The following is a 25,471-nucleotide window of genomic DNA, read 5'->3' as shown; positions in this document are numbered from 1 at the left end:
AGTTATGTACAGGTGGGTGTTTTTGTGTGTCCTGAATTGCAACCTAAATGTGAGTTATTCCCCACAAGTGTGCAAATACCCGGCACGAGGGATTTGGACACCACACCAGTTCACTACTCTATCATCAGCCCCGAGCAGAGTACCTGGAATGTAACTGATGTTCAATAAATATATTTTTGGCATCGATGAACTCCTAGTCCTGGTCACCTGTTGTAACTAAAAGACTAACTATAAGAAAATTTTTCAAGTTAGTACCTTTGGACATTTACCACATGCCAAGTACTGGACTAAATGCTTTATATTTGCTATCTCACTTAATACTTACCAGTCACACTACAAGGGAGGTACTATTATCATCCCCATTTTACAGGTAAGAAAACTGAGGCTAAGGGTGCTTAGTTTTCTTGCCCAAAGTTCCATAGTTAATGCAGATTCAAACCCAGGCAGAACCACTATGCTACACTGCCCCCAAGATATTAATTTTACTGGGTTGTTGATGTATAGTTAAACATTTAGTACTATTTGAATCATTATTCTTTATTCATTGGTATTTGCCATAAGCATTCCTGCCTGAGATTCTACATCCCTGAAGTTGGCCTTTGCTTCTCCTTGCCTTTGAGACTGACTTATGTATGTAGAAGAGAATATTTTAATAGAGTGTGAGGAAGGGGAGAGAGGCATACAGTGGAAAAGGTACAGAGTCGGGAGTTCTGGCTTTCTGACCTGGCTTTGCCATTGACCACCATGGCCTTTGGGAGGCCCTTGTCCCAGGTCCTTACACTCCCCTTCCCCTGGAGTTGTCCACTCATCCATCAAGCTTCTGCCTGAATGTCACCCCCAGGGGAGGCCCTTCCCCACCCTTCTGACTCAGTGAAGTCTCCCATTAAAGGGACTCATGCATAGTGCCCTGAGCTACTCCTTTGTAGCACTTGACACACTCGTGATCATATAACTATTTAGCTTGTTTTAACTAATTGTTTGTTTCAAGCCCACTTTCTCCACTAGATAATTCATTCCATGAGTGATGAGATCGTCTTGTTCACCATTATATCCCCAATGCCTAGTATGGAAGCAAAACTCACTAAATATTTGGTGACTTCAGGAATAAATTCCCATTTGTGCTCCAGCTCCTAGGACAGTGCCTAGCCAATAATGGTTCTCAATAAGTATCTGCTGAATTGAATTAAGAAATTCCTTTGGACAACTCACTTTAGTCTTCAGTTATCTTACCTATAAAAGAAGGATCTAGGCTAGCCCCTTCCAGCTCAAACAGGAACTGCCTAAAATGCTGCGTATACTTATAATGTGGTATAGTTTTTTTTTTTTTTTTTTTTTTTTAAAGATGACCGGTAAGGGGATCTTAACCCTTGATTTGGTGTTGTTAGCACCACGCTCACCCAGTGAGCTAACCGGCCATCCCTATATGGGATCTGAACCCGGGGCCTTGGTGTTATCAGCACCACACTCTCCCGAGTGAGCCACGGGCCAGCCCAATGTGGTATAGTTTTTCAAAGTACCTTGGGGCAGAGCCTGGGAGAGACAGGCCTATGATGGGTGACACAAAGAGGCCTCAGACAGGTGACTGTAGGAGGCCACCAGAAGCATGGCTGCCTGGGCATGGAGGTGAAGCAGGTGGCCACCTACGTGAAGGGTGCAAGGAAGGCCCCTCTCCAACCTGCCCTGAGTCCCATGAAGTGAAGGCAGTCATGGAAAAGATGGAACAGATGTGCAAACCCAAGAAACAGAACTAAGGACAAAAGGAAGAAGCTTTAGAAAAAAAGATTTCTGCCCGGTAGATAGAAGAACTTTCTAACAATGATAGCTTTCCAAGAAGGAATATGCTGTCCCTATAGGTAGTAGTTCCCTGACACTAGAGGCATTCAAGCACAGGCTCTACTTCATGAGAATGCATTTGCGAGAATCCAAGTGGCGGATTAGAGCACTGGTCTAGAGGACTGTTATTCCTTTTAGCCCCACGAGTGTAGCACTAGGTTCTACTTCTCCACCAGGTAAACCAAGAGGAAGGCAGACCATCAAGGGGCAGGTGACTCCTTGGACATTGTGAGAACACAGGAGGGCAGGAGTACGGGGCAGAGAATGCAGACAGAAAAGGCACTACAGGAAAACTTTGGTGACTCCTAAGTTTGCTCATTCCTGCTCTTCTCTCCCAGCTGACTTTCATTATTCATGGTGGCTCTGTTCTATAATTTACCACCAACACTGAATTAGGGAACACAGAACCATAGCTCCTAAGGGAGATACAAGGTTAGGTTCCCATGAGCCTTTGGTCACAACATTTTCATTAACCAATCAATACATAACCCTGTTTTATGCAGGTTTCTGCTTACAGACATCTCATTTAACATATATTGTTGATTCATTAACATTGAATGACAGCACTATAACTCATGCCCAAATGAAGCTTATCTAACATATGTATTTTTTCAGTAAGGCACAGCACAGCTTTCTTGTGCTTAGGAACACTAGACAGCACTTCAGCATGATGTCTGGGGGTCATTTTAAACAAAAAATTGCCAAGAAAAAGCACAAAAATGCAAAAGATACGGCACTAAACAGACCGTGAAATGGACACTTGCATGTGTGTCCTTGTGTGTGTGTCAGTATGAGAGGTGAAACAAGCAGGTCCTGACCAACCTCAGCTGGGAACGAACGCATTGGGTGACTCAAACGTTTTGCCACTCTGTGCATGTCTGTGAAAGCACTATGGGTATTGATTTGGGGATTACGAAGAGATTTTAGCAAGTAGTCAAATTTGCAAATACAGAATCAACAAATAATCAGGATCAACTGCATTTGTCTGCACTTGAATGTTTGGCTTTTGCCAAGATGTGCCCAGACTTTCATCCCTAATCCCCAGCCTCTGGAATGTGGAAGCATAATCTGGTCTAGCCCTTGCCACCCTCCCACCCACACTGGCTGTTCTCAGAGACTCCAGCAACAGATAAACGCTATCTAGGGCAGGAATGGAGCTCAGTCCACCTATTTGTCTCTGACCTAAAATGCCACCTCCCCTCCATGATGCCCTCCTGGATTTAATGGACTCCCCACCTAGCTCAGGGTTTCAGAAGTTAAATTTCCCAGAGTACAGCAGTGAGGATGCTCAATCTTTCTTTTTGGACAGAGTTCTAAGTGAGTTTAATAATTTCTGTTGCCTGCACCCCAACTTCCTCTTTTTTTCTTATACAGTCAAAAATCTCCCAGACTCGCTTCAAACATTTTGGGGGATGATCAAATTGTCCTTCCTCAAATTGACACGTGGTGAGTGCATGGCGGAGTCCATAAATAGGAAGACTCATCTGCACATCCCTTTCCTACCTCCTGGAAGACCGGAGGTATTTCAGATTAGCTGCCGAGGAGAGAATTTATCAGAGAGCTCAGGAATGCTTGAGATCCTTCATCTTATAAGAAAATTACTGCAAAGAACATGACACAGTCAGGGCATGCCTGGCTTCATTTGTTAAACTCACCAGGTGGAGAAGTATCTTGGGAAAGCAGTTTCACTAATAACACAACTTTGAGCTCTGAGCAGCAGATGCCAATTGAACTAATGGTTTTAATGAAGCGTCTGGGCTGAAGGAAGCTGGTCACTCCCTGTCCTTCCAGCATTCAGGACACTGAAGTCAGTAGAATGCTGGAGGGCGAGGTGGGTGCAAATTCTGAGCTTTCAGATGGGCTGAGAATGACCGTCCCTCTGCCTCTAGCTGGAGGCAGGCTTGCAGGTGGGAGATAGCCAGGGCCTTCCTCTGGGAAAGTGGGGAAGTTTTAGTTTTGGGGGGGTGTCAGCAGCTCTTGCCTGAGCGTTGCCATATCAGACAGGCCCTTGATGTGCTGTGGACTCCCCTAGGAGTGGGCCCAACCACTGCTTCTGGTTCTCTTGTCTTCACGGCCACCCAGAGCCACTGCAAAGTGGAACTGGTGTGGTTGCCATGTTGGGGAGTGAAGAAAGGATGGAGACAGGAAGGACAGAGGTTTGAGATGGAGGAAGGAGAGTGGTAGGGGAAGGAATGGCCATGGGGAACCTGTCCTGAAGCAGGGGGGAGCCGGCTGGTGGCATTTATTTGCACCAAGCATAGCTGGCATGGCTGGTCTTCGCAGTCCTCTTCCAGGGCTGTGTGGTTAAAGCAGGAGTGACCCGAGTGTCTAGCTCACCCCTGCTTTGTCCTTCTTTCTGTCCTAAACCAGGCCAGAGGCAAGATTCCAGGAATACTGCATATATTTAGACAGACATCTCTATGTGAGATGACAGAACTAAAATGTGCACAATTATAGTAGAATCCTCAAAGTACAGCTATAAACAATGTTTCATTTTGTTCTCACGATAATTTTAGGATGCATATAAAGCAGCTATTACTATGAACATCATCCCTATTTTGTTGAAGAGGAAATTGAGGAACAGAATGCTAGAAACCGAGAGAGCTGGGACTCAGCCCTGAGGTTGCTGCTGCTAAACCATATGCTCTTCCCAACACCCCACACTGCCCGTCCTGCACACAGCTCCTACTCACCTCCCTGCGTAGACCTCCTTCTTTCCCCTTGGCCTGCCTGCCTGCGATCTCTACACTGCTGGCCTGTGGCCTCCCTACTTCTCATCGGAGCTGACTGATGGAGGCTGCTTCACGAGACCAGATCAGCAGCCTGGCCTCCCCAGCTCTCCAGGCAGGAGCTGGCTGAAGAGGCGTGGGAAGGAGTCACTCAGAACTGGCAAACTTCCCCAGGCTGATGTCAGGCAGAAGCGTGATCAGGCATATTACAAGAAATATATTTGAAATGAAGCTCCTTAAAACCCTGCTCCTCTGCCCAAAAGCAGCCCCCGGTTCAAACCTTCAAGTAGCTCTAATTTGTTTGTCGGCTGATGTGTGAATAAGCATCTGTGGTCAGTGAATTTTCCATCAGGGCTGATAAGCAGGAAGCCCCTGTGCTTTGGGAGAAAGAACCAGATGTCTGTGAGCCAGGGAGACAGGAGGAGAGAAAAAGCCCTCAGGTTACACCTTCCAAAGCCAGCTCCTCTGCCCCTTGACTGTTGTCCTGTCCCCACAGAGGCGGGAGAGCCTGAGTCCCTCTCAGGAGAAGGTATAACTTAAGAGCCTTTAATGAACTAGAGGAGCACGGCTCTTACAGAGTGGAAAGAAAACGGAAAGGGAGGAACACATCGGTGACTCTAGGGACCTTCCATTTCAGATTTACAAATTCCACTTGCCAGTGTGAGGAGGGGGTTGGTCCAATGAGTCTGTCTTGAACAAGTTGGGGAGCAGTGGCTTTAGAGAACTCTCACGACAGAATCCTCAGGTCCCCAGGACTCTGGTGTCCCATTGGCTAGGATCCCCTTAGAGCCTGGCTGGCACATCCTGTGTGCCCCTGCACATCTCCCCAGACCCCAGCGAGGTGGGATTTGTATCCCCCAGTCCCTCATTCACTCCTGCCTCCACTGCCCGAGCCTGTGCTGAGTGCCACACATGCTCATAAATGGAGCATCTGACCTGCACGCTCATAGGGGCTGCCGGGGGGTTGGTCGTGCAGGGAAGACGTCCTGAGCTGTTTTGTGAGTAGGGACAGCCAGGTGGAGACATGGAGGTGAGCACAGAGACGTGTGTGTCTGTGCACAGGAACAGGCTTGTGAGAGCGCCTGGCTGTGCAAGGCTGACACATCATCTGGTGTTGCTGGGCAGAGCGTCTGAGGGGCAGTGCAGGAGAGGGAGCCCAGAGGTAGGCAGCATCCAGCACATTCCACCCTGAAAGCAGAGGCCACTGAGGGGGTTGAAGCCCAGAAACGAGGCTCTCACATAATGCCTTCTCTAGTAGTAAAGCTGGACTAGGTGACCTCCAACTCTAAGAACTTAGGACATTCTATGAGATGTTGTCAACTATATTAAACCTCATGCCAATTCCCTTGCCTCTGGCTCCTTGATTAAAAGGAAGAAATAAATGACTTCTCAGTAACCTTCAAAGCAGCCCCCAAACCACGCATCTCTTCCTCCCCTCCCTCCACCCAGCTCTGCCACTCTGCTCAGTTTCCTCATCAAAGGCAAAGTTGCTCCAGCTGGCTCTGGGGGCATCGCCCGCCAAGCTGCCTCCCCAGCAGGCCCACTCATGTCAGCTCTGTCCCCCAGCCAGGAGCTGACACTCGAGGATGCTGATTTCCAGCAACCAAGCCCCCGCTCCAGTGCTCTGAGCCAGGTTCCAGCAAAGGCAGCTTCAAAGGATCTGCATATTTATGGTGAACTCCTCCTTCAAATTGAAAATGTATTAGACAGTAGCAGTCAAGGCATTCTCAGAGCTGCCTCCCCACACTGGCAACCTGTCTGAGCCTTAATGGCTGTTCTCCTTAGCACAGATGGGACTGGTGCTGTCATGGACACAGCTTATAATAAGAACGGCTGGGGGCAAGGGCACAGATGCCAGGCAGGACCTCTCCATGGACAACACGACCCCCTCCTCACTGTTCCTCCAATGCCACGTGAAGGCAATGTCACTGCAGAATCTCATCTGACAGGCAGGTGTTTTCATGATTTTCTGTTGTTCTATGATCGCTTTTGAAATGGGGGGAGGGGTCTGGAGGTGGTGACAGGAGTGAATGCCACTGGCAGGTCTCCTAAAATTGCCATTGGAGCAACAGAAGCCATTTCCTGGTGTTCCCAGGAACACCAGGATGCAGAGGGCCATGATAAGGAATGCAGCTGCCTTTAAGCCTCTCAGGGGTGCTGCAAAGCAAACTCAGCAGCTTCCAGCCCCAGAGGATCCCAGCCTCCAGCAGACAGGGAGCAGAACTGCCTCTGTGTGGGCTCTGCCAGGCAGGATGGCAGGAGAGGAGACTAAAGGGAGACAGCCTGACCTCCCAGCAATGGGCAGGGACCTGCAGGAAGTTCAGGACATTGGAGCTGGATTTTCTGAACCTTCTAAAGAGGACACTGGATTCCTGAGTTCTTGGCTTGCAAGAGTGACTCAGAAAAGCCATCTCATCCATCCTCCTGCCTCTGGTTAGTACTGTACTGTGCTCAGATTTTCCAGACAACCAGTCCCTTGAAAGCTGAATTTATATCAGCTTTGAAAACAAAATATGGCTATCAGCTCACAAGGCTTTCTGCTCACCCACTCCTGACCAGCCCTGCCAGTCTCTCCATCTCCATAGGAACGGAGAGAAATAAATCAGTAGTCCAAGGAAAGGGTTGCTCAGGTCTAGTTTTTATGCAAAGTTCATGTGAAAATAACCCTGTGTATTTGGTGGAGGGTTGGGGGGTGACAAGTGGAGTAATTAATTGACCCCAAGGCCTAGAGTTCAGGATGAATAAAATATTTGAAAATGAATTCCAATAAGCAAGCTAATGCAGTGAACAAAAATTCAGTGTACAGTCTGAGAAAGCTGACAGGCCCATAGTGTTCTCAGCTCTGGACTCTTCAGCCCCATCTGGAATGTGGCATTCAATTTGGGCCTCGTGTTTTAATAGACACCTAGAAAAACCAAAAAGCCCTAATGGTGAGAGGTACAGAAGCCACGGCACCTTGGGAATAGCTATGTGCCACTGCTTGGGGAAGGAAAAAATAAGAGGAGCATAACAATTCAAGCACTGTGCAATAATTGCCAGCTGCAATTTTTGCCTTCCCCAAAAGATTATGAGCTCTTAAATGGACCATGGCTCATTTTTCTTGCATTTCTGGTCCTTAACAAAGAGTAGTTGCAAAATTTTTATGTTAAATTCAGGTATGAAAGAATGAATAAACGAAGTGAAATCAAACTGTTTTTAAATATTTGAAGAGCTGATAAGAAATAAGGAGCAGACTATCCTGGGTTGCTCCATAGGACAGAATTAGGAGGCAGATGCAAAAATCCTCACTAAAATACTAGCAAACAGAATACAGCAACACATACGTAAAATTATTCACCACGATCAAGTGGGATTCATCCCAGGGATGCAAGGTTGGTTCAACATACGCAAATCAATAAATGTGATACACCATATTAATAAAATCAAACACAAGGACCATATGATCATCTCTATAGATGCTGAAAAAGCATTTGATAAAATTCAACACTCATTCATGACAAAGACCCTCCATAAGTTAGGTATAGACGGAAAGTATCTCAACATAATTAAAGCCATATATGATAAACCCACTGCCAATATCATCCTGAATGGGGAAAAGCTGAAAGCTTTTCCTTTAAGAACAGGAACTAGACAAGGATGCCCACTCTCACCACTCCTATTCAACATAGTGTTGGAAGTACTAGCCAGAGCAATCAGAGAAGAGAAGGAAATAAAGGGCATCCAGATTGGAAAAGATGAAGTCAAACCATCCCTGTTTCCAGATGACATGATCCTATATATCGAACAGCCTAAAGCCTCTACAAAAAAACTCTTGGAGGTGATAAATGACTTCAGCACAGTAGTAGGATACAAAATCAACACACAAAAATCAGTAGCATTTCTTTTCTCCAATAGTGAACGTGCAGAACGAGAAATCAAGAAAGCCTGCCCATTTACAATAGCCACCAAAAATATAAAATACTTAGGAATTGAGTTAACCAAGGATGTGAAAAATCTCTATAAAGAGAACTACAAACCACTGCTGAGAGAAATTAGAGAGGATACAAGAAGATGGAAAGATATCCCATGCTCTTGGATTGGAAGAATCAACATAGTGAAAATGTCCATACTACCCAAAGTGATATACAAATTTAATGCAATCCCCATCAACATTCCAAAGACATTTTTCTCAGAAATGGAAAGAACTATCCAGACATTTATATGGAATAACAAAAGACCATGCATAGCCAAAGCAACGCTGAGCAAAAAAAATAAAGCTGGAGGCATAACACTACCTGACTTTAAACTATACTACAAAGCTATAATAACCAAAACAGTATGGTACTGGCATAAAAACAGACACACTGACCAATGGAATAGAATAGAGAATCCAGAAATCAACCCACACACCTACAGCTATCTGATCTTTGACAAAGGCACCAAGCCTATACACTGGGGAAGAGACTGCCTCTTTAGCAAATGGTGCTGGGAGAACTGGATATCAATATGCAGGAGAATGAAACTAGACCCACACCTTTCACCATACACTAAAGTCAACTCAAAATGGATTAAAGAATTAAATATAAACCCTGAAATGATAAAACTTCTTAAAGAAAACATAGGAGAGACACTCAGGAAATAGGACTGGACACAGACTTCATGAATATGACCCCAAAAGCACGGGCAACCAAAGGAAAAATAAACAAATGGGATTATATCAAACTAAAGAGCTTTTGCACAGCAAAAGAAACAATTAACAGAGTTAAAAGACAACCAACAGAGTGGGAGAAAATATTTGCAAAATATACATCTGACAAAGGATTAATATCCAGAATATACAAGGAACTCAAACAACTTTACAAGAAAAAAACAAGCAACCCAATTAAAAAATGGGCAAAAGAGCTAAGTAGGCATTTCTCTAAGGAAGATATACAAATGGCCAACAGACATATGAAAAAATGCTCAACATCACTCAGCATCTGGGAAATGCAAATCAAAACTACACTGAGATACCATCTCACCCCAGTTAGGATGGCTAAAATCCAAAAGACTCTGAACAATAAATGCTGGCGAGGTTGCAGAGAAAAAGGAACTCTCATACATTGTTGGTGGGACTGCAAAATGGTGCAGCCTCTATGGAAAACGGTATGGAGGTTCCTCAAACAATTGCAGACAGATCTGCCATATGACCCAGCTATCCCACTGTTGGGAATATACCCAGAGGAATGGAAATCATCAAGTCAAAGGTATACCTGTTCCCCAATGTTCATCTCAGCACTCTTTACAATAGCCGAGAGTTGGAACCAGCCCAAATGTCCATCATCAGATGAGTGGATACAGAAAATGTGGTACATCTACACAATGGAATACTACTCAGCTATAAAAACAAATGAAATACTGCCATTTGCAACAACATGGATAGACCTTGAGAGAATTATATTAAGTGAAACAAGTCAGGCACAGAAAGAGAAATACCACATGTTCTCACTTATTGGTGGGAGCTAAAAGTAAATAAATAAATTCACACACACACACACACACACACACACACACACAAAAAAAAAAACCGGGGGGGGGGGGGAGACATAACAACTATAATTCCTTGAAGTTGATACAACAAGCAAACAGAAAGGACATTGTTGGGAGGGAGGGGGGAGAGGGAGGAGGGAGGGAGGTTTCGGTAATGGGCCACAATAATCAACCACATTGTATATTGACAAAATAAAATTAAGAAAAAATAAAAAATAAAAAAATAAAAAAATAAAAAAAATTTTTTTTAAAGACTATAAATGTAAAGATTACTGAGCTAATCTTAACACACTTGGTATCCAGGCTAATAATAGAAAAGTACTGCCTAAGGCTATCCCTGTTTCCTATTAATTATCATTTTAATTTTTATTTCCTCTTGGTCTAAAGACAATTTAGGGATATGCTCTTTTTTCTTTTTTCCTTTGTATATTTTACGTTTATTTTGAAAAGGTACAAACTGTAAAGCTTTTTGTTGTTGTTGAATGTTTTGAGAGCAAATTGCTACCTGTTGGTAAAAAAAAAAAAAAGAATTAGGAGGCAGATTTTGACCCAGTGCCTGGAAGAATTCAAAATGTGCCCCTTGAAAGGCAATGAACTCCGTAGCCCAGGACATGCTCAAGGGGAGGCTGAGTGACTGTCTCTCTCAGGGGCATGGTGGAGAACATTCTTGCACTGAGCTGGAAGATTAAATGAGGTCTCCATGAAGGTCTCCTCCAACATGTTCTGGGACAACATTGCATAGTGGAAAGGCCTTAGACTTGGAAGACAGCTAGACGCAGACTCAAGTGTGGTGCTTACTGGCTGTATGAATATGGATACGTCACTTTCCCTCTCTCTCTGTCGCTGTTTATTCACCTACAAGATGACAGAATAGTTTTCACGCAGGGTTGATGAAAGGATGAGAAGTTTTAAATACACCACCCAACACAGTACATCACGTAGGCGACAATAAATGTTAGCTATTATTATGATGTCAGCAGAGCCAGCTATCTATATAACCACAGGCAAGCATAAGAAAGTGCCATGCAAATCTGGTTTCAACCAAATGTTGCAGGGTTACCAGAGGAAGAAAACTGAGGTACCCCTACTGTGCTATACAGTAAGCCAATAGAAAAATTTAGATCTAATACTTACCTGGCAGGGGAGATACCATGATCACGAAAAATTTAGATCTGCATCTTTAAGTAGGAATGTCAAACCCCGAAGGTTTAATTAGAGCCTGTTAAGCCATTTCCGATCTTCAGATGAAAGGTGTGCTCATCCTATTACAGCTGACAAAGTCGCTTCGGGGCTGCTCGAAATCTCTGATCTTTAGACCAAGTTAAATGAAGGAAATTAAGGGCCTTCCAATGCCGTGTTTCTTTTTCTTTTTTTTTTTCCTAGCCTCTTCCAAAAAGGATTTCTCCCAAATCAGGAAGGGAGACTATGGTATTCTAATGCTACCCAGGACATCTTCTGGAGGATGAGAAGGGGAAGTATGAGATGGAGAATGGAGAGCTTACACAGACAAAAACTGGGGGATGGAGCCAAAGCAATACTGTCCACTTCTATGTCCATAAATAAGTAATTGGGAGGTGGTCCCAGGCTCAGTGGTGTCACTTACAGGACATCACAGGGAAATTTTCCACCAAACAGGCTCCAGTGGAAGCTCCATAGAGTCCCAGGATGGAAAACCTTCTCCAAACAGAATCAAAATGGTAATTTTTTAAATGGTAAGAAATAACCCTGAATTCTGAAAGATTATTTTTTAAATGGTAATAATCTTTTAATCAGCCACCAGCAGGGAATACGGTATTTGGTTTAGACATTTTACCAGTTACAACCCACTGGGCCCCTGCGTGGTGCTTTCTAAATAATCAAAACCAGCTCTTAAATAGTCACTCGCCCAAACAGGAGAAGAGAGAATAAAACCAAATCTAAATGAGAAGATGCCATTACTAGAGAAAGCCCAGCCCAGTGGGTCATTAGGAACCAGGAGCCATCCTTGTTTGCAGCAGGTGGCAGCAAAGCAACAGACCTGGGTAAAGTGTTTTGATTTGGGAGTTTAGGGATTCCAGAAAAGTGAAGAAAAACCAAGACTGGGAGACCCAAGAGCATGGGCTTTGGAGTTGGACAAACCTGAGTGCAAATTCCATCTCTGCCTGCAGTCCTTGCTAGTAGTGGGACTGGGGCCAAGTTTCTTACCCTCCCTGAGCTTCAGTTTTCTTATTTGTGAAATGGGAATTCATCTGCCTTGAAGGGCTGTCCTCCAGATTGGAAGTGATCTGTGCAAAGTGCCTATGTGGTATCAGGAATGCAAAACATGTTATTTCCCCTGCTCCTTGTCACTCTACCCTCCCCTGCCAGCGTCACCTTGGATGGAATCGGGAGGATATTAGAGCACAGATAGTGACATTCCTCCCACCCTGGAAGAGGAGCCTGATTAATTATCACTCCCTAGACCATTTCTTCATCCTGTAATAAGCAGGGGAAGGACACCTGTCAAGAGGCAGAGACTGGGTGGTGATTGGGATGGGAGCTGGGGACTAGCACTGCAAAGCCACATCTGTGCCCACGACACAGCCTGCATGATTTTCACTTAGTACTCACGGCCCCTGAACCAGACGGGAAAGCAGCAGGACAGTCGCCAGATTTGTTGAAGAAAAATGGGTAATAGGGAGGATAATCGCCATCCACTTTGTAAGTCCAATCAAAGTATACGTCCCATAGCTGAAGGTCAAAAACATCATCCTCTTTAATGGTCACTTCCACAGCAGAGTCCATTCAACATTAGCTCAAAAAGATGGGGTGGGATACAGGGAGGTCAAACAAGAAATTCTCCGCACAGAGGCTGCAGTTCACTTACACTCTTGGGCTACGGCAGTGTTTGTGGAAGGGTAGTCTGTGCACTAACTGCATTATCATCATCAGTATGGGTTCTAGTTAAAAGTGTGAAGATTCCTGGAAGTTACCAGCTTTACTAAATCGGAATCGATCATGGGAATGTACAATTTAAAGCTGCTCCACTGGTCATTCTTGTGCACAGCTCCGTTTGAGAAGCTTGTCCTGCACCCTGTTGTGTGCTGCTAATGAAGGAGCAGCGGCGGCTACTGAGGGTGCCTCAGGGCACAGTCCCTTGCTGCGCAGGGCTGGGCTGAGCTGGGGGCTGCAGGGAGGGGGCTGGTGGTCGATGACGCTGTGTCTTAATGACTCGGGCAATCCTGTGGCCTCACAGCTGGCAAAAGCCAGCTTGAGTAGCAGCTGCTGGAGAAGCAGAATTAAGGTGAAGAGGTACTTTGAGCCTAATCAGCTGTTGTTCAAGTGGAGGGCGGGATCAAGGTCACCAGTCAACTCTGCCACAGTAGGTGTCGCTTGGTGGAAGGGGTGCTGGAAGTCTGCTCTTTCTGGGGAGCACTAGTAAAGCAGGACCAAGGTCCACGGGGAGTTTTCCAGATCCTGAGATCAGGCTTTCCACAGTCTGGGGCTTGGCATGAGCATTATGTTCTCCTGACTGCTCTTCCGTCATTATTATCTCAATACCACTTTTCCTTACCCTGTTTTATTTTCCCTCAGAACACTTACCACTGCTGACAGTGTTATATATGTATTGGTTTCCCTGTCATCTGTCCCCCACTAAAATATACACTCTACCAAAGCAGACACTTTCTCCATTTTAAAAACCTGTACCTAGAAGAGAGCCTGGCAGATAGTAGGCACCCAGCAAGTATTTCTTGAAAGAATGATTGAATGTTGATCAGTTCACATCCCCCAAGCGTACTGGGGCTCAGGGAAAAAGTCTGCCTGACAATTTCCCTACAGGCTGGCAGCTTCGCTTGTTCGGGGAATTATGAGCCTGAGGGCACGAGCTGAGTTTAATAACCCAAATTTGCACTTACTGTTTTCTGGAGTCTCCTTTGCCAGATTGTGAGCTCTTGCTCAGTGCAGGGACTGTCTTTTTCTGCTTTGTTTCTCCAGGCCCAGCATGGTGCCTGACACATAGTATATATGTGCTGGGTAAATGATCTATTAGATAATAAAATGACCAGTTTGTGTGATACTCCATCCCCATAGTTTCTGGCTGCCTAGCTAACCCTGCCCCCACTCGAGAAGTTATGAAAAGCAGTACCTACTGCCATTGCTTAAAGACAGTGTGGCCCTGGAGCTGTGAGGAGGTGCCGACAGTCAGCACCAGGACCCAGGGCTCCTCTCTCTGCATGGGACTCTTTCCTTTTACTGTGTTATCTTCCAAGAAGGGTGACCTGGTCTTGTGGCCCAGAGTAATCATTGGCCTCCCACAAAGGACTCCACTGGACTCACGAAAAGGGCTCATCAGAGCTTCTTAGACATGGGGACAGAGTAGCAGGAGGCTGACAAGACGGGGCCTCCAAGGTGTAGGGTTTCTCAGAATCACCTTGGCTGCTTGATGACTGCGTCCATTCCTGCCCTGCCCTAGGCCTATCCAGCCAGATTCCTGTTGGATACAGAGGCTAAAAATCTGCATTTTAAACAAATTACCAAGGTGATTTGGATGCATAATTTGGCATAACTGTTAAGAACTTGGGCTTTAGAGGTAGACAGGGTTAGGCCCCAAACCAGCTCTGTCTTTATTAATTGTTCAAGGACAAATCAGTAATCTCCCTGAGCCTCAGTTTCCTCATGTGTAAAATGCGAATTAATAAAAAGTGCCTATTTTTTAGGGATAAATGAGAAAATACCTATCACACACTTAATGTGGTATAAGGCCCATGGCAAGTGCTTAATAAATGAAAGCTGCTCTGATGGCGGTGACGATGACGATAGTGGTGCTGGCGATGATGGTGATGAAGATGAAGATGGAGATTCTTCATAACCTCCTGGAAAAGGCGATCCTGCGACACTTCCGAGGTGCATTGCCTTGTTTAGCCACTCGACAGTCAGGAAGCTCTTCACTGTGCCCGCTTCCTGCTGGAGTTAGTGCCTAGCTTCCTACATTCCAGTCTTTTCTAAGGTTGGAGAAGGGCTAATCAAATAATAGAGTTGATTATTAGGGTGAGGAGGAGCGTGGGGTACCTTCAGAGAGACGCTTGGAATGGCTGTCAGAATCCCTGTGTCCTCTGATGGAAGAGGACCAGTGAAAAGGAGAATAAGAAGGTTGATGGAGAACAGAAAAGGGGTGGGGAGCTGAAAGGAGCTACGGAGGACAGAGCATCCCTGAGATGATGGGAGCAGACAGGTGGCAGACAGGAAAGGCGAGCGCGACTGGCACGGGGGCGGGAGCTGTGGGCTGCTCAGAGAAGAGCTGACGGGAGAGAACCAGGCATCCTTTCCAATGCTTGAGGGCTTCCTCAGCCCACATGGAACCAATCTGCGCCTTACCAGCAGGCTCCCTGGAGGCCAACACAGGTTCCAGGGGTTAGGGTGAGACTCAGGCAAGAGAATAATCCAAAAGACAAAGCCTGGGAATTCCTTCCTTACCTGACACCCGCTTGCCTCCCCTCTCACCCCACAAAGCACGGTTGCCTCCCTTGTGGTATTTGTCTGGGGTGCAGTCCCTGAACCATGCTGCCTGATCTGGTGGCAGGAAGGCAGGAGGCCATTGCAGGCCAGGAATCCCACCGAGGATGCAGCCTGTATTCCTGGGGAGACCTGAGAGCAGGAGGCCATCCTGTGCACCAAGGAGTGGAAGAAATGGGCTGGGGATAGAGAAAGGTACAAAGAGAGGGATCTGTCATCAGGGCAGCACAGCTAGGCTTACCTGCCGAAAGCCATTCCGTGTGAACTGTAGGATTTTCAAGGCATAATTGGACCTCTGGCCTTTGCTGTTGAATTCAATGTGGCCGGTGAGACCTTCCAATTCTACCTGTCCAAGAGAGAGTGAGTTACAGCACCAAATAGGCTCCATGTTCCACCTGGCCCCAAGCAAGCATTCCACACAGGTATCTAAGGATGCCCATGAGACGGGAAGCCACCAGGGTCCATTCTCCTGCCCACCCCCCAGCCACAGCATATGGAGGTGACAAATGTGAAGTCTCTAGAGCCAATTCAACTTGGCTAGGGCTGTAGGAGAAGGAGGCCCCACACCCAATAACCCCATGCCAGCTGCATAGACCAACACAAGTGATGATACTAGCTTGAGCTCAGACTCCCCTCTGCCCCTCCTCTGGACCCTCGGCTGTCAATAACATTCATCCTCTTTGGGTAGTTGCTCACCCACCCCTAGGTCTGCAAGAAGTCAGGATGACCCTACACTTGACTGTAAATACATAATCCCAGACACTCAGCACCAGGCTTCTCTAGCAGGAGATGTTGTCTTCGTGAGGTGGAGATCCATGTCCATCCACCTCCCAGTGGAGGACACTGGGAAAACCCAGCACCAAGCTAGAAGTCCTAAGGGACTCCGAGAACTCCTGGAGGGATCAGTCTCCAGCAGCATTGCCCTTCCCCAGCTGTGCAGAACTTCAGTGGGACCACTGCTGAGCAGAGTGGCCAGGTTCCAAGCCTGGAATTCAGGGACCCTTAATAGTCTACCATTCAAGGGCCATTGCCTTCTGAACAAACTTGTCATGGATTCTCAATGGTTACAGGGATTAGGGAACAAATGTGACCCATGATCACATCTGGGGTCCCCACACGTCCTTGTTTTATCTGGGGCTGTGATCTACCATGGAAGCCTGGAGTTGAGTGGCTCTTGCCTTAAATTGAGCGTGCCCATGAGGCAGGCACAGCCCCACAGGGCCTCTGCCGCCCCTCACCATGCGCAGGTAGTTCATGAGGCTGGTGCCGTGCTGCCAGATTTGGGCCGAGCCGCAGGACAGGGGCTTCACTCCGATCTCCTGGCTCCGGTTCAGCTCCTGCACGGCGGTCACTACAGCATAGACGGCGTCAAACAGCAGGGCTGAGGAGAGCTGGGAGAGGCCAAGGAGCAGGCAGAGAGAGGAAGTGATGGATGTACAGGAAGGGAGGAAGAACAGGGAGAAAAGAAAAAGCAAAAGAAAAGGAAACCGGAGCGGGTCTCCATGGCCCTCGGCTCACCTCCATCTCGGGCCAGCGCCTGTTGGGCTAACATCCAGGTGCTCGCCCAGGGCAGACAATGCTGGCAAAGACTTCTCTGGGATTGGTTTGGGGCCCAAATGATCAAGGTACCCTTTGGGGGCCAAATGATTTCAGGGGTATCCTTTTCTCTCTTTGCTCTAGGGAAACAAGCAACTTCCATTGCTCCCAGGAATCCCCAAGAAGCGGGTGGGGCTGCTTATCTCAGAAAGAGGGAAGGAACCTGGCTACTCCCCTAAGCCCATCCCAAGAGGCTCAGCTGAAGGTCACTTCCTCCTGGAAGACCCACATGATATTGTTTCTTCCTAGATGTACCCACTACAACAGACTACTTTGTACTGTTCAACTTGATGAATATGTGTGAAGCACATGGTAGGTTCAAAGCTCGAAGATGAGTAAGGCTTTGTTCCTGTGATAGATTATAGTGGAATGGGGGAGGGAGGAGCCAGGGAGACAGGACACAAATCAGGGTAGCATGAGACTGAGTGAGGTGGACCCACAAAGGCCTGTGTGGTGGTGGTGGGGGGGGGTGGATTCTAGTTGGGTGATCAAGAAAGTATTTTATGCTGCACTGGAACTGAGCACTGAAGAATTTTGATAGATGAGTTATTGGACATGGGGGTGGGGAGCAGCCAGAGAGGGAGGTCTGCAAAGGGTAGAACTGCAGGAGCAAAGACTGAGGGGTGGAGAGTGTGGAGCACAGCTGGAGGGAGGGGCGGCAGCAGCAAGTCAGATGCGTGGGCAGGGATCATGCTGCAGAGGGCCTTAAATTCAGAGAAGAGGCCAGAGCAGTTGTGTGTCCATATTTGCAACTTTCCTATGAAATTGCAAGTTCTTTAGGGCAGGGGACATGCAGGGCTTTAATCCCTGTGTGCCACACAGCATCGAGCATGGGGTCTGACATACAGTATTAAGGGGAGGAAAATCCGACTATGGCATTTGAAAGGTGGGGACTTTAAGAGGTGATGGGATCATGAGGGCTCTCCCCCATGAACGGATTAATTTGCTCATGGATTATTGGGTTATCGTGGGAGTAGAACTATGGCTTTATACAGAGAGGAAGAGGTGTACCAGCGTGCTCTTGCTCCCTGGCCATCTGATAACCTGAGCCACAAGACTCCGCAGAAAGAACCCACCAGGAAGAAGGCCCTCACCAGAAGTGCCCCTTTGATCTTGGACTTCCCAGCCTCAAAAACTGTAAGAAATAAATTTTATTTCTTTTCAGATTACTCAGTTTCAGGTACTCAGTTATAAGCAACAGAAAACTGGCGAAGACAGCTCCCAGGACATATTTCTTGATATGAACTGAATGAACTCATGGCTGAAATCTGCCCACTACCCAATGAGTTAACTCAGTGTTTGCAGCCTTTGGGGAGGAGGAAGCTGAGGTGTTTGGTTGGAGGTGGTGGGAGTAGAAAAACAGAAGACCCTTGACCTTGGGAAATGTGCAGTCTAAGGAGGAAACTAGCACTATGGTGCGTTAAAGTACATGAGGTTCCTGATAAGAAAAACCTACTGAGTATAATGACTGTATGGTCATTTACCTGCACAGGGACCCTGAGGGGGGCTCAGGAAGACAGGCAGAGGCCTCCTGGGAAGAATGATGTTGGGGGCTAGAAGTCCATACATGATCCCATTGCAAAGTAAGTCCCTTCACCGGAGCATGGTACACCACCACTGGCAGCTTAAAGCTGCCCCTTCCAAGCCTCCTGTTTCAACTGAAGACACCCTTGGGAGAGCTGGCAGAGCACTCTCCTATGTGACGGACTTCTCACCACTCTCCTCCTTCCTGGCTGGGCCCTGGGACCCGGCCCCTCCAAGGCTGGAGGGAGCCCCTCCAAGGCTGAACCTTGGGTTTTGTCAAGCTCTCCAGACAGTGTAAGCAGCATAAAACAGCAAGATGTCGAGGAAGCCTGAAAGCACAAACACCGAACCCAGAGTCTAGATCCCAATCCCTCAACTCTGTGCTGAGTGATCCTGGGCACCTTGTTTCTGCATCTGTGAAGGAATCCCTGCCTTGCAAGTCTGTAAAAGTGCTCTGTAAACTGCAAGTGTCAGGGGTCAGCATTCCTGAGGTCCACACAGGTGTTAGCAGGTGCTCAGGAAACAGGTATTGGTGAACTAAGGCTGTGGGCTGCAGTAAGGACAGGGAGAGACAAGGGCAGAAAACAGGCTAGACAGGTTGCCTGTTTCCTGCCCAGATTTGCTACATGTTGGGCCAGGAGGCCTGTCACGGGAACTGGGTGACCTGATGTTGGATAATTGTTTTAAAAGGCAACTATAGGTAAAAATAGCCAACATAGTTTCTGTGCTCTGGTCCAAGTTCACCTGTATCACAGAACCATCTGGACCATGCCATGTATTTTCCTCCTTGCTCTCCTGCTCTCCCTCCCTCTCTTGCTGCTTCTTGCTGCTTCTTCCTTTCCTTCTCCTGTTTCTTTTCTTTCTTCCTACTAATATTCAGCACCTACCACCTGGCGGGTACCGTAGACCTTAACACTTCCCCATTCTCCACAGAGACATCCATCCAGGCCATTGAGTCCCCTTGGACTCCATCGAGTCTCCTGCCTTCCCAGTTCAATCTCCCCTCTTTCTGTTCCCTGATCCCAAAGCCATTTGTGACCTAAGACTAAGCAGATAAGGGCACCCAAATCCCATGACCAGGATCAGTGGAAACCTCTGCAGTCCTGCTGAGCTGGGCTGACCAGCCAGCCCTCTGAGTCCCTCCCATCCATCATCTCCCATGCTCTTCTCCACATCCCCCCATCCCCTGGCCCCTTAGCTCCTTCACTCAACTCAGGGCTCACCTGCATGGCGCTTGACGCTCCTCAGCAAGCCTACAACTGTCCTTGTCCTTTGTACATAATTCACTTTCCCCCAAGTGCATGTGGCTCTATTATTAATGGGCCTCTCACATTTCCTTGCCAAAAGGACATATGGAAATTAGGAATGTACAGACTCTCCCTTTCCAGCTTAGACAAACAATTGCCTGAGGGGACTTGATTACTCCTATTGATACTGGATCCTGGTCCCTTGAGTTTGGCTATTAGTGTGATGCTGTAAACCAATCTCTGCCTCACCTTCTCCCCTGCCTCCCAGTTAATCTGTCCATCCTAAGATTCCCAAAATTGCAGAGTGTTTCCACTGGAAGGGGTCTTAGAAATCAACTAGTCTGACTCTCTTGTTTTACAGATGAGGAAACTGAGGCTCAAGGAGTTCTCCTCCTGCCCAAGGTCACACAGCAAGACAGTGCAGGGCCAGCACCCGTCCCTGGTCTGGCTCCTCCCTCTTTGCAGCTTTGTCTCCACCTCACTGCACAGCGAGGCTCCCCTTGAGAAGCCCTGGAATCTTTGCTCCAGCAGATTTACTTGTGTGCCTGGCCTCCCAGGACAGCTTGGGGCAATCCTTCCAGAGACTGTTACCTTCTCAATGGCAAACAGAGCATGGGACTATCAGGCCAGGGTCAGGGCAGGGAGGGTGGTGGGCAGGATCTGGTCTGACTGGTTTTTTGTCCTGTTAGCCCTTTAGTTAAGAGCCACCTGTCCTGGTCGCCTACCTAGGACCCATTCTTCATCTTTTCCTCCCACTGTTTAGGTATCCTCCCCTCCGCCAGGCTGCCAGGAGCTTCAGAGGAAGACCCAGCCCCAGGTCCCAGGTGAGCCTGAGCCGTTCAAGAACCATCCCATCCCCTCTGCCATATGTGATTCAGGACTGGCAAGGGGCCCAATTCTGACAAACGAGACATGAACTGAGGTCTGGAGTGAGGGGTCTGCTTCCCAGGAAAGTCTCCTGTCTCTTAAGAGAGACAGTTCTCCCTCCCCGTCTGGACATTTCTGTCTGGATGTGATGCCTAGAACTGCTGCAGCCATCCTGACTCCAGCCTGAGCATGAAGTTGACACCAAGGGTGACAGAGCAGAGACAGAAAGGACCTGGGTCTCCAACCACATCGCTCTGGAATCCTGCTATGCCATGTGATAACACATTTCCTTTTTTGCAAAAGCCATTTTAATTCAGGGTTTCTGTTACTGGAAGCTGAGAGCATGCTAACTGGTACCAAGGCCCAGGGGATCCCTTTCCTCTCGGGGCACAGTTGAGCAGCCCCCAGAGAGGCCTGGGCCTCACTGCTCTCTAAAGGCCCCTCCTCCAACTCGTGAGGCTGCACGCTGGGCCCCAAGAGCCCCTGCCACTGCACACTTGCCGCTGAAGCTCGCCGTGCCATTTCTCGCATCCTCCCCCGGCCCCAAGCTTCTTCCTGCCACATGGTTGTCACTCTTCCCACTCCGTCTGGGATGCGGTTTTCTTGGCTGATGCTTTCTTATTAGTGTATGATCCGGATGCTGAGAGATCCATGTGTGCCTGTTCACGATGTTCTTTGGCACCTCTAACTCCAGGGCCTTCAAGATTCTTCGAGTGCTTCTAGTAATGACAGCTCCAGCTAGGGGTGCTGGGGGCGGGAGCGGGTGGAAGGAAAATCCTCGAGGTTCCCATCTCCTCTGCATCTATGTGTGACTGTCAGAGGGGTGATATGGGTGATATGTCCCCAGTAGACTCTGGGCTTCATGGGTTAGCCTGGGCTGATCAAGCTGACCAAGCGGACACCTCCTAAGCCCCAACCATCTTCCCCAGTGCAGCCTCCCCAGGTTCCTCCATCCATAACCAGGACACCCCCTTTTGCAGGATCCTGGCAATCTGCCCAGGCCTCTCCCCTGCATCCTCCAAACTACTGAGAACTTGCCTCCCATCCCTCACTCCTCCAGTGTGTCCCCCCCCCCAGCCTCCACCCTGACACCAATTTCCTCCCTTCACCCAGTTTCACCTCTGATGGTGTGTGAACCTGTAATCTCTCTGCCTCATCAATTTTTCCATCTTGTTTCAGATCTCCATCCGGAAGCATCTTTTTGCTCTCCTAATTGCTTTCTCCCTCTGCTATTATTTACTAATTTACCTCTGGAAGGCATCTGGGACTGTAGTCAGGGGAAAGCGGTTTCTGTTACAAAAACCCTCTGTCCCCTGGGGTCGGTGGGGCATCCCCACTTTTTTCCGCCCCTTCCCTTGTCTTCTGTTCCATTTCCTTTTCCTTTTACGATCCCCCTTCTGTCCTGTGTGGCCTCCATTCCCGTCTGTGGGTGCATGCCTCCAGGACTTGTCTTTGTGTCTCCTGTCCCTATCCTTTCTAAATATTAAATCCCACAAATGGCTCAATCCTCATTTAAAATCCTCTCTTCTTTCTTGGCATCAAAATGTTGCTTGGCAAGGGAGCCTCAATTCTCTAGTTTTTATATTTTCATTTGGTTCTTCATTGTTATTTTCTTTTGAGCTGTTTGCAAATTGTTTAGGGGAATGAAAAACTGTATAAATTAAGATGAGTCAATTCTGACTCTGAGAGTTGTGGTTGAGCTCCTCCCCCCACCCCTGAAACAAAGACAAGAATATCTCTAAACACACACCTGGAACCTCGTCTCTCCACAAGCTCCCAGATGACTGGATTCCCAGGATCCTCTTGGATGCCCATTTGTCTCTGAACTTCTGTAGCTTAAACTCTGCCCCCCAATATAATACCAGAATAGGAGCCATTAAGATCTTATGGAATAGTTCTTACAATCTGGATTTTATTCAGTGAAATAAACACTTAATTACAAACATCTGCTTTAGCCTAAATTCTAATTACTTAATCTAGCCATCTGTAATTTTAATGATTTTCCACAATTTTCATTCTTTGCAGCAAGATTAATGGGAATGGCATGTGAAACCAGTGGGTAAGTGTCCCCACCACAACACTGCTGCCTGTGTCGTCTCAGGCAGGAAGCCCAGTGGGGCTTGCTGTCAACCAGCAGCAACACGGCCTAGGTGGGCAGCCTGAGCTGTCTCCCAGGGCTCCCTCTCAGTTCAGCCACTCCCCTCAGTCCTCTTGGAACTGGGGTCCCTTTCCAGCAAGCTCCACCTGGAATACTGCAGGCCTGAGTGGGAAGGTGAAGAAGAGGGAGATTCGCACACAAGTCGGGAGAAAAAGGAAAAGGAGAGAAGAAAATGCTAGAGTGGGGAATGGGTGGGGAACACTGAGTGTAGAAAAGAAGGAGAAACAGAAAGGAGGGACAGAAGAAAGGGAAGAATGAGGAAGAGGAAAGAGAAGGAGATGGGGAAAGCAGGGGAGAGGAGAAGAAAGCAAGGAAGGCGGGGAGAGGGAGGGAAAGAGGGAATGTCCCCACTGCGGAGGAGCTGGTTGCAGCCTTTCCTGAATGCTCGATGCGGGAGGCAAAGCCTGGAACTGACTCCTCTCGCCTTCCAGCTCCCCAGAACCTGACAGAGCGGAGCCGTTTATGCTGGAAATTTCTCAGCCCCAAAAGAGACAGGAAGAGGTGCTGCTTTTCAAAAGGTAGCTGCTAAAGTGAGACGCCTTGAGAGAGATTTGTTGTCATTGTCACTGCTGTGAGCTTCCTTTCCACACTCTTTCAGGTGAGAGTCTGTAACACCTTCCTCCCCCTTAGCAAGAAAGAACACTTGTCCATTTTGTTGGCAAGAAAACCAAAGGGGCTTGGCTGAGAGCAGGCTGACTGGGGTAGAACCCGTGTCCGGGAGCAAGCACAGGGAGCAGTTCTAGGCTCAGCTGGCACTGATTCTCCACCATCACTCTCATCTGCACCCCCACAGGACAGCCTCCAGAGAACATCCCCACCCACTGAATACCCTCCAGACATTCTTGGGGAGAAGAAATGCGGAGGCCTTGGGAGGCTGAGGCTGGGCAGGGAAGGAGACACGTGAGGTCAGGGTTTCTGTCTTCCGAACTGCCCTGGCTGCTTCTCCATGGTGAGACATCCTCTCCAGGCCACTGAGCCAGGTACACATGGCCCCTGTTCCACCCAGGGTACCCTGTGCCCTGCCCATATCTTGCACATGGAGAATGAGCAGTAAGTTATTTGCTTCCTCCTTTTCTTCCTTGTCCTCCCTGGGCAGCACTCGGGGCTTCCCTCTGCTTCTGCAAGAGCAGCACCCCTGTAGGAGCTGATTTCCTAGAAGTGGAGGACACCCTGGAGGACAATGGCTTCAGCTCTTCTGAACCGTACAGACTGCACGGTGGGCCCCAATCCTTCAGCCCACCCCGTATCCTGGCATTCAGGCCCTTTGCCATGTGACTTTGCATTTTTTCCCTCCAAAACGGTAGCGTACATTTGCTCACTCCCTAACTTTGAGTTTGTCTGTGTGACTGTCCCAGGCCAACACAGTGAGGTGGAAGTCACAGTGTGCCTGTTCTGGCAGGCTGAGACTCAGAGGTCTTGTGTGTTTCCACTTGCTTTGCCGTCCCTTGGCCATCACCATGAGAATATGCCAGGATGGCCCACTGTTCTAGGGGCAGGGTGAAAGGCCCAGTCTAGATCAGCCAACCCATATCTGTAGAGTGAGCTCAGCCAGATGAGCAGAGCTGCCCAGCTTAGATGAGCTGGTCCCTAGCTGACCCTCAGATGCATGAGCTGATGAATGTGTATTGCGGCATGCCAGTGAGATTCTGTGGTTTCTTGTTATACAGCATTTATGTAGCTAAAGCTACCTGATATATTTACTAACGCCTATCCCAGCATCTGGCATATAGGTTGTTAAAGAAATGTATTCAATGAATAACTGTGAACTGAAGATAGGATCATATCCCATTTTATCTTCACAACAACCCTCTAAGATGGTCGAGCATAATTAGCCTGAAATTACAGATAAAGAACAGATATTACAGATAAAGAGGGGGGTTTTTAACTACCTAAGATTACACAGCAAGAAAATGGCAAGGCCAGTATTTGAATCCAGGCCCTGTGCCTCCAAGGCCAGTGGGCTTTTCAGCATGTCTGACCACAGCCAGAGCTGGCCCTGCAGCTCTGTGAAAGGCACTGCCTGGCCTTTGTGTCAGATCCTTACAAAGGATCCCACTTGCAACCAAGGGCCTTTCCTCTGCTTGCTCATGGCCAATGTGAGCATTAATGCATGGGCAGATATGCTCAGAGAGAAATTGGAAAGATAGCACAGGGACCTTTTATTTCACTAGGCCAGATGCCAAACGTGGTAAGTTTGGGTTGGAGAGGAGGAGCAGATTTTTTTTCTTTTCCTGATACTGTGCTGTGAGCCTTTCAAGTTCATCAGCACCTCATTAGAATATTAGAGCAACGACTGCAAGAACTGCAGACTCAAGCAGGAGAACAGGGATTGCATTCCTGCCGGGGGGGTGAGTCTGCTCCTGCACATGACACCATGCTTGAAGATGTCCCTCAATCCATCTAATGGGGGTGAAGACATCCTTCCTTCAGATGCCCTGCCCTGCACACACACAAATCCTTCCTGTGGATTTTCATTTCTTTCAGGTCTAAAATTGCTTGTTGGGATGTACCCCATAAGCCTTCCATGAAACTCCTTT

The 25,471-nt window shown here is 47.8% G+C and overlaps 1 protein-coding gene across 1 annotated transcript in view; it reads right to left on the bottom strand.

The window, feature by feature from the left end:
* The window catches only part of GRIK4 (glutamate ionotropic receptor kainate type subunit 4), a 307,828-nt gene that overhangs the window by 89,387 nt on the left and 192,970 nt on the right, over nt 1-25,471 (bottom strand). The window contains exons 8-9 of the mRNA XM_063093085.1: nt 16,781-16,933; nt 15,784-15,888 (exon numbers count right to left, since the gene is read on the bottom strand). Of these exons, the coding sequence (XP_062949155.1) occupies nt 15,784-15,888; nt 16,781-16,933 (258 nt within the window). The remainder of the gene's footprint in view (nt 1-15,783; nt 15,889-16,780; nt 16,934-25,471) is intronic.

This window comes from Cynocephalus volans, chromosome 4 (genome assembly GCF_027409185.1).
Source record: "Cynocephalus volans isolate mCynVol1 chromosome 4, mCynVol1.pri, whole genome shotgun sequence".
Lineage (NCBI taxonomy): Eukaryota > Metazoa > Chordata > Mammalia > Dermoptera > Cynocephalidae > Cynocephalus > Cynocephalus volans.
This window is presented reverse-complemented; position numbering and strand designations above follow the sequence as displayed.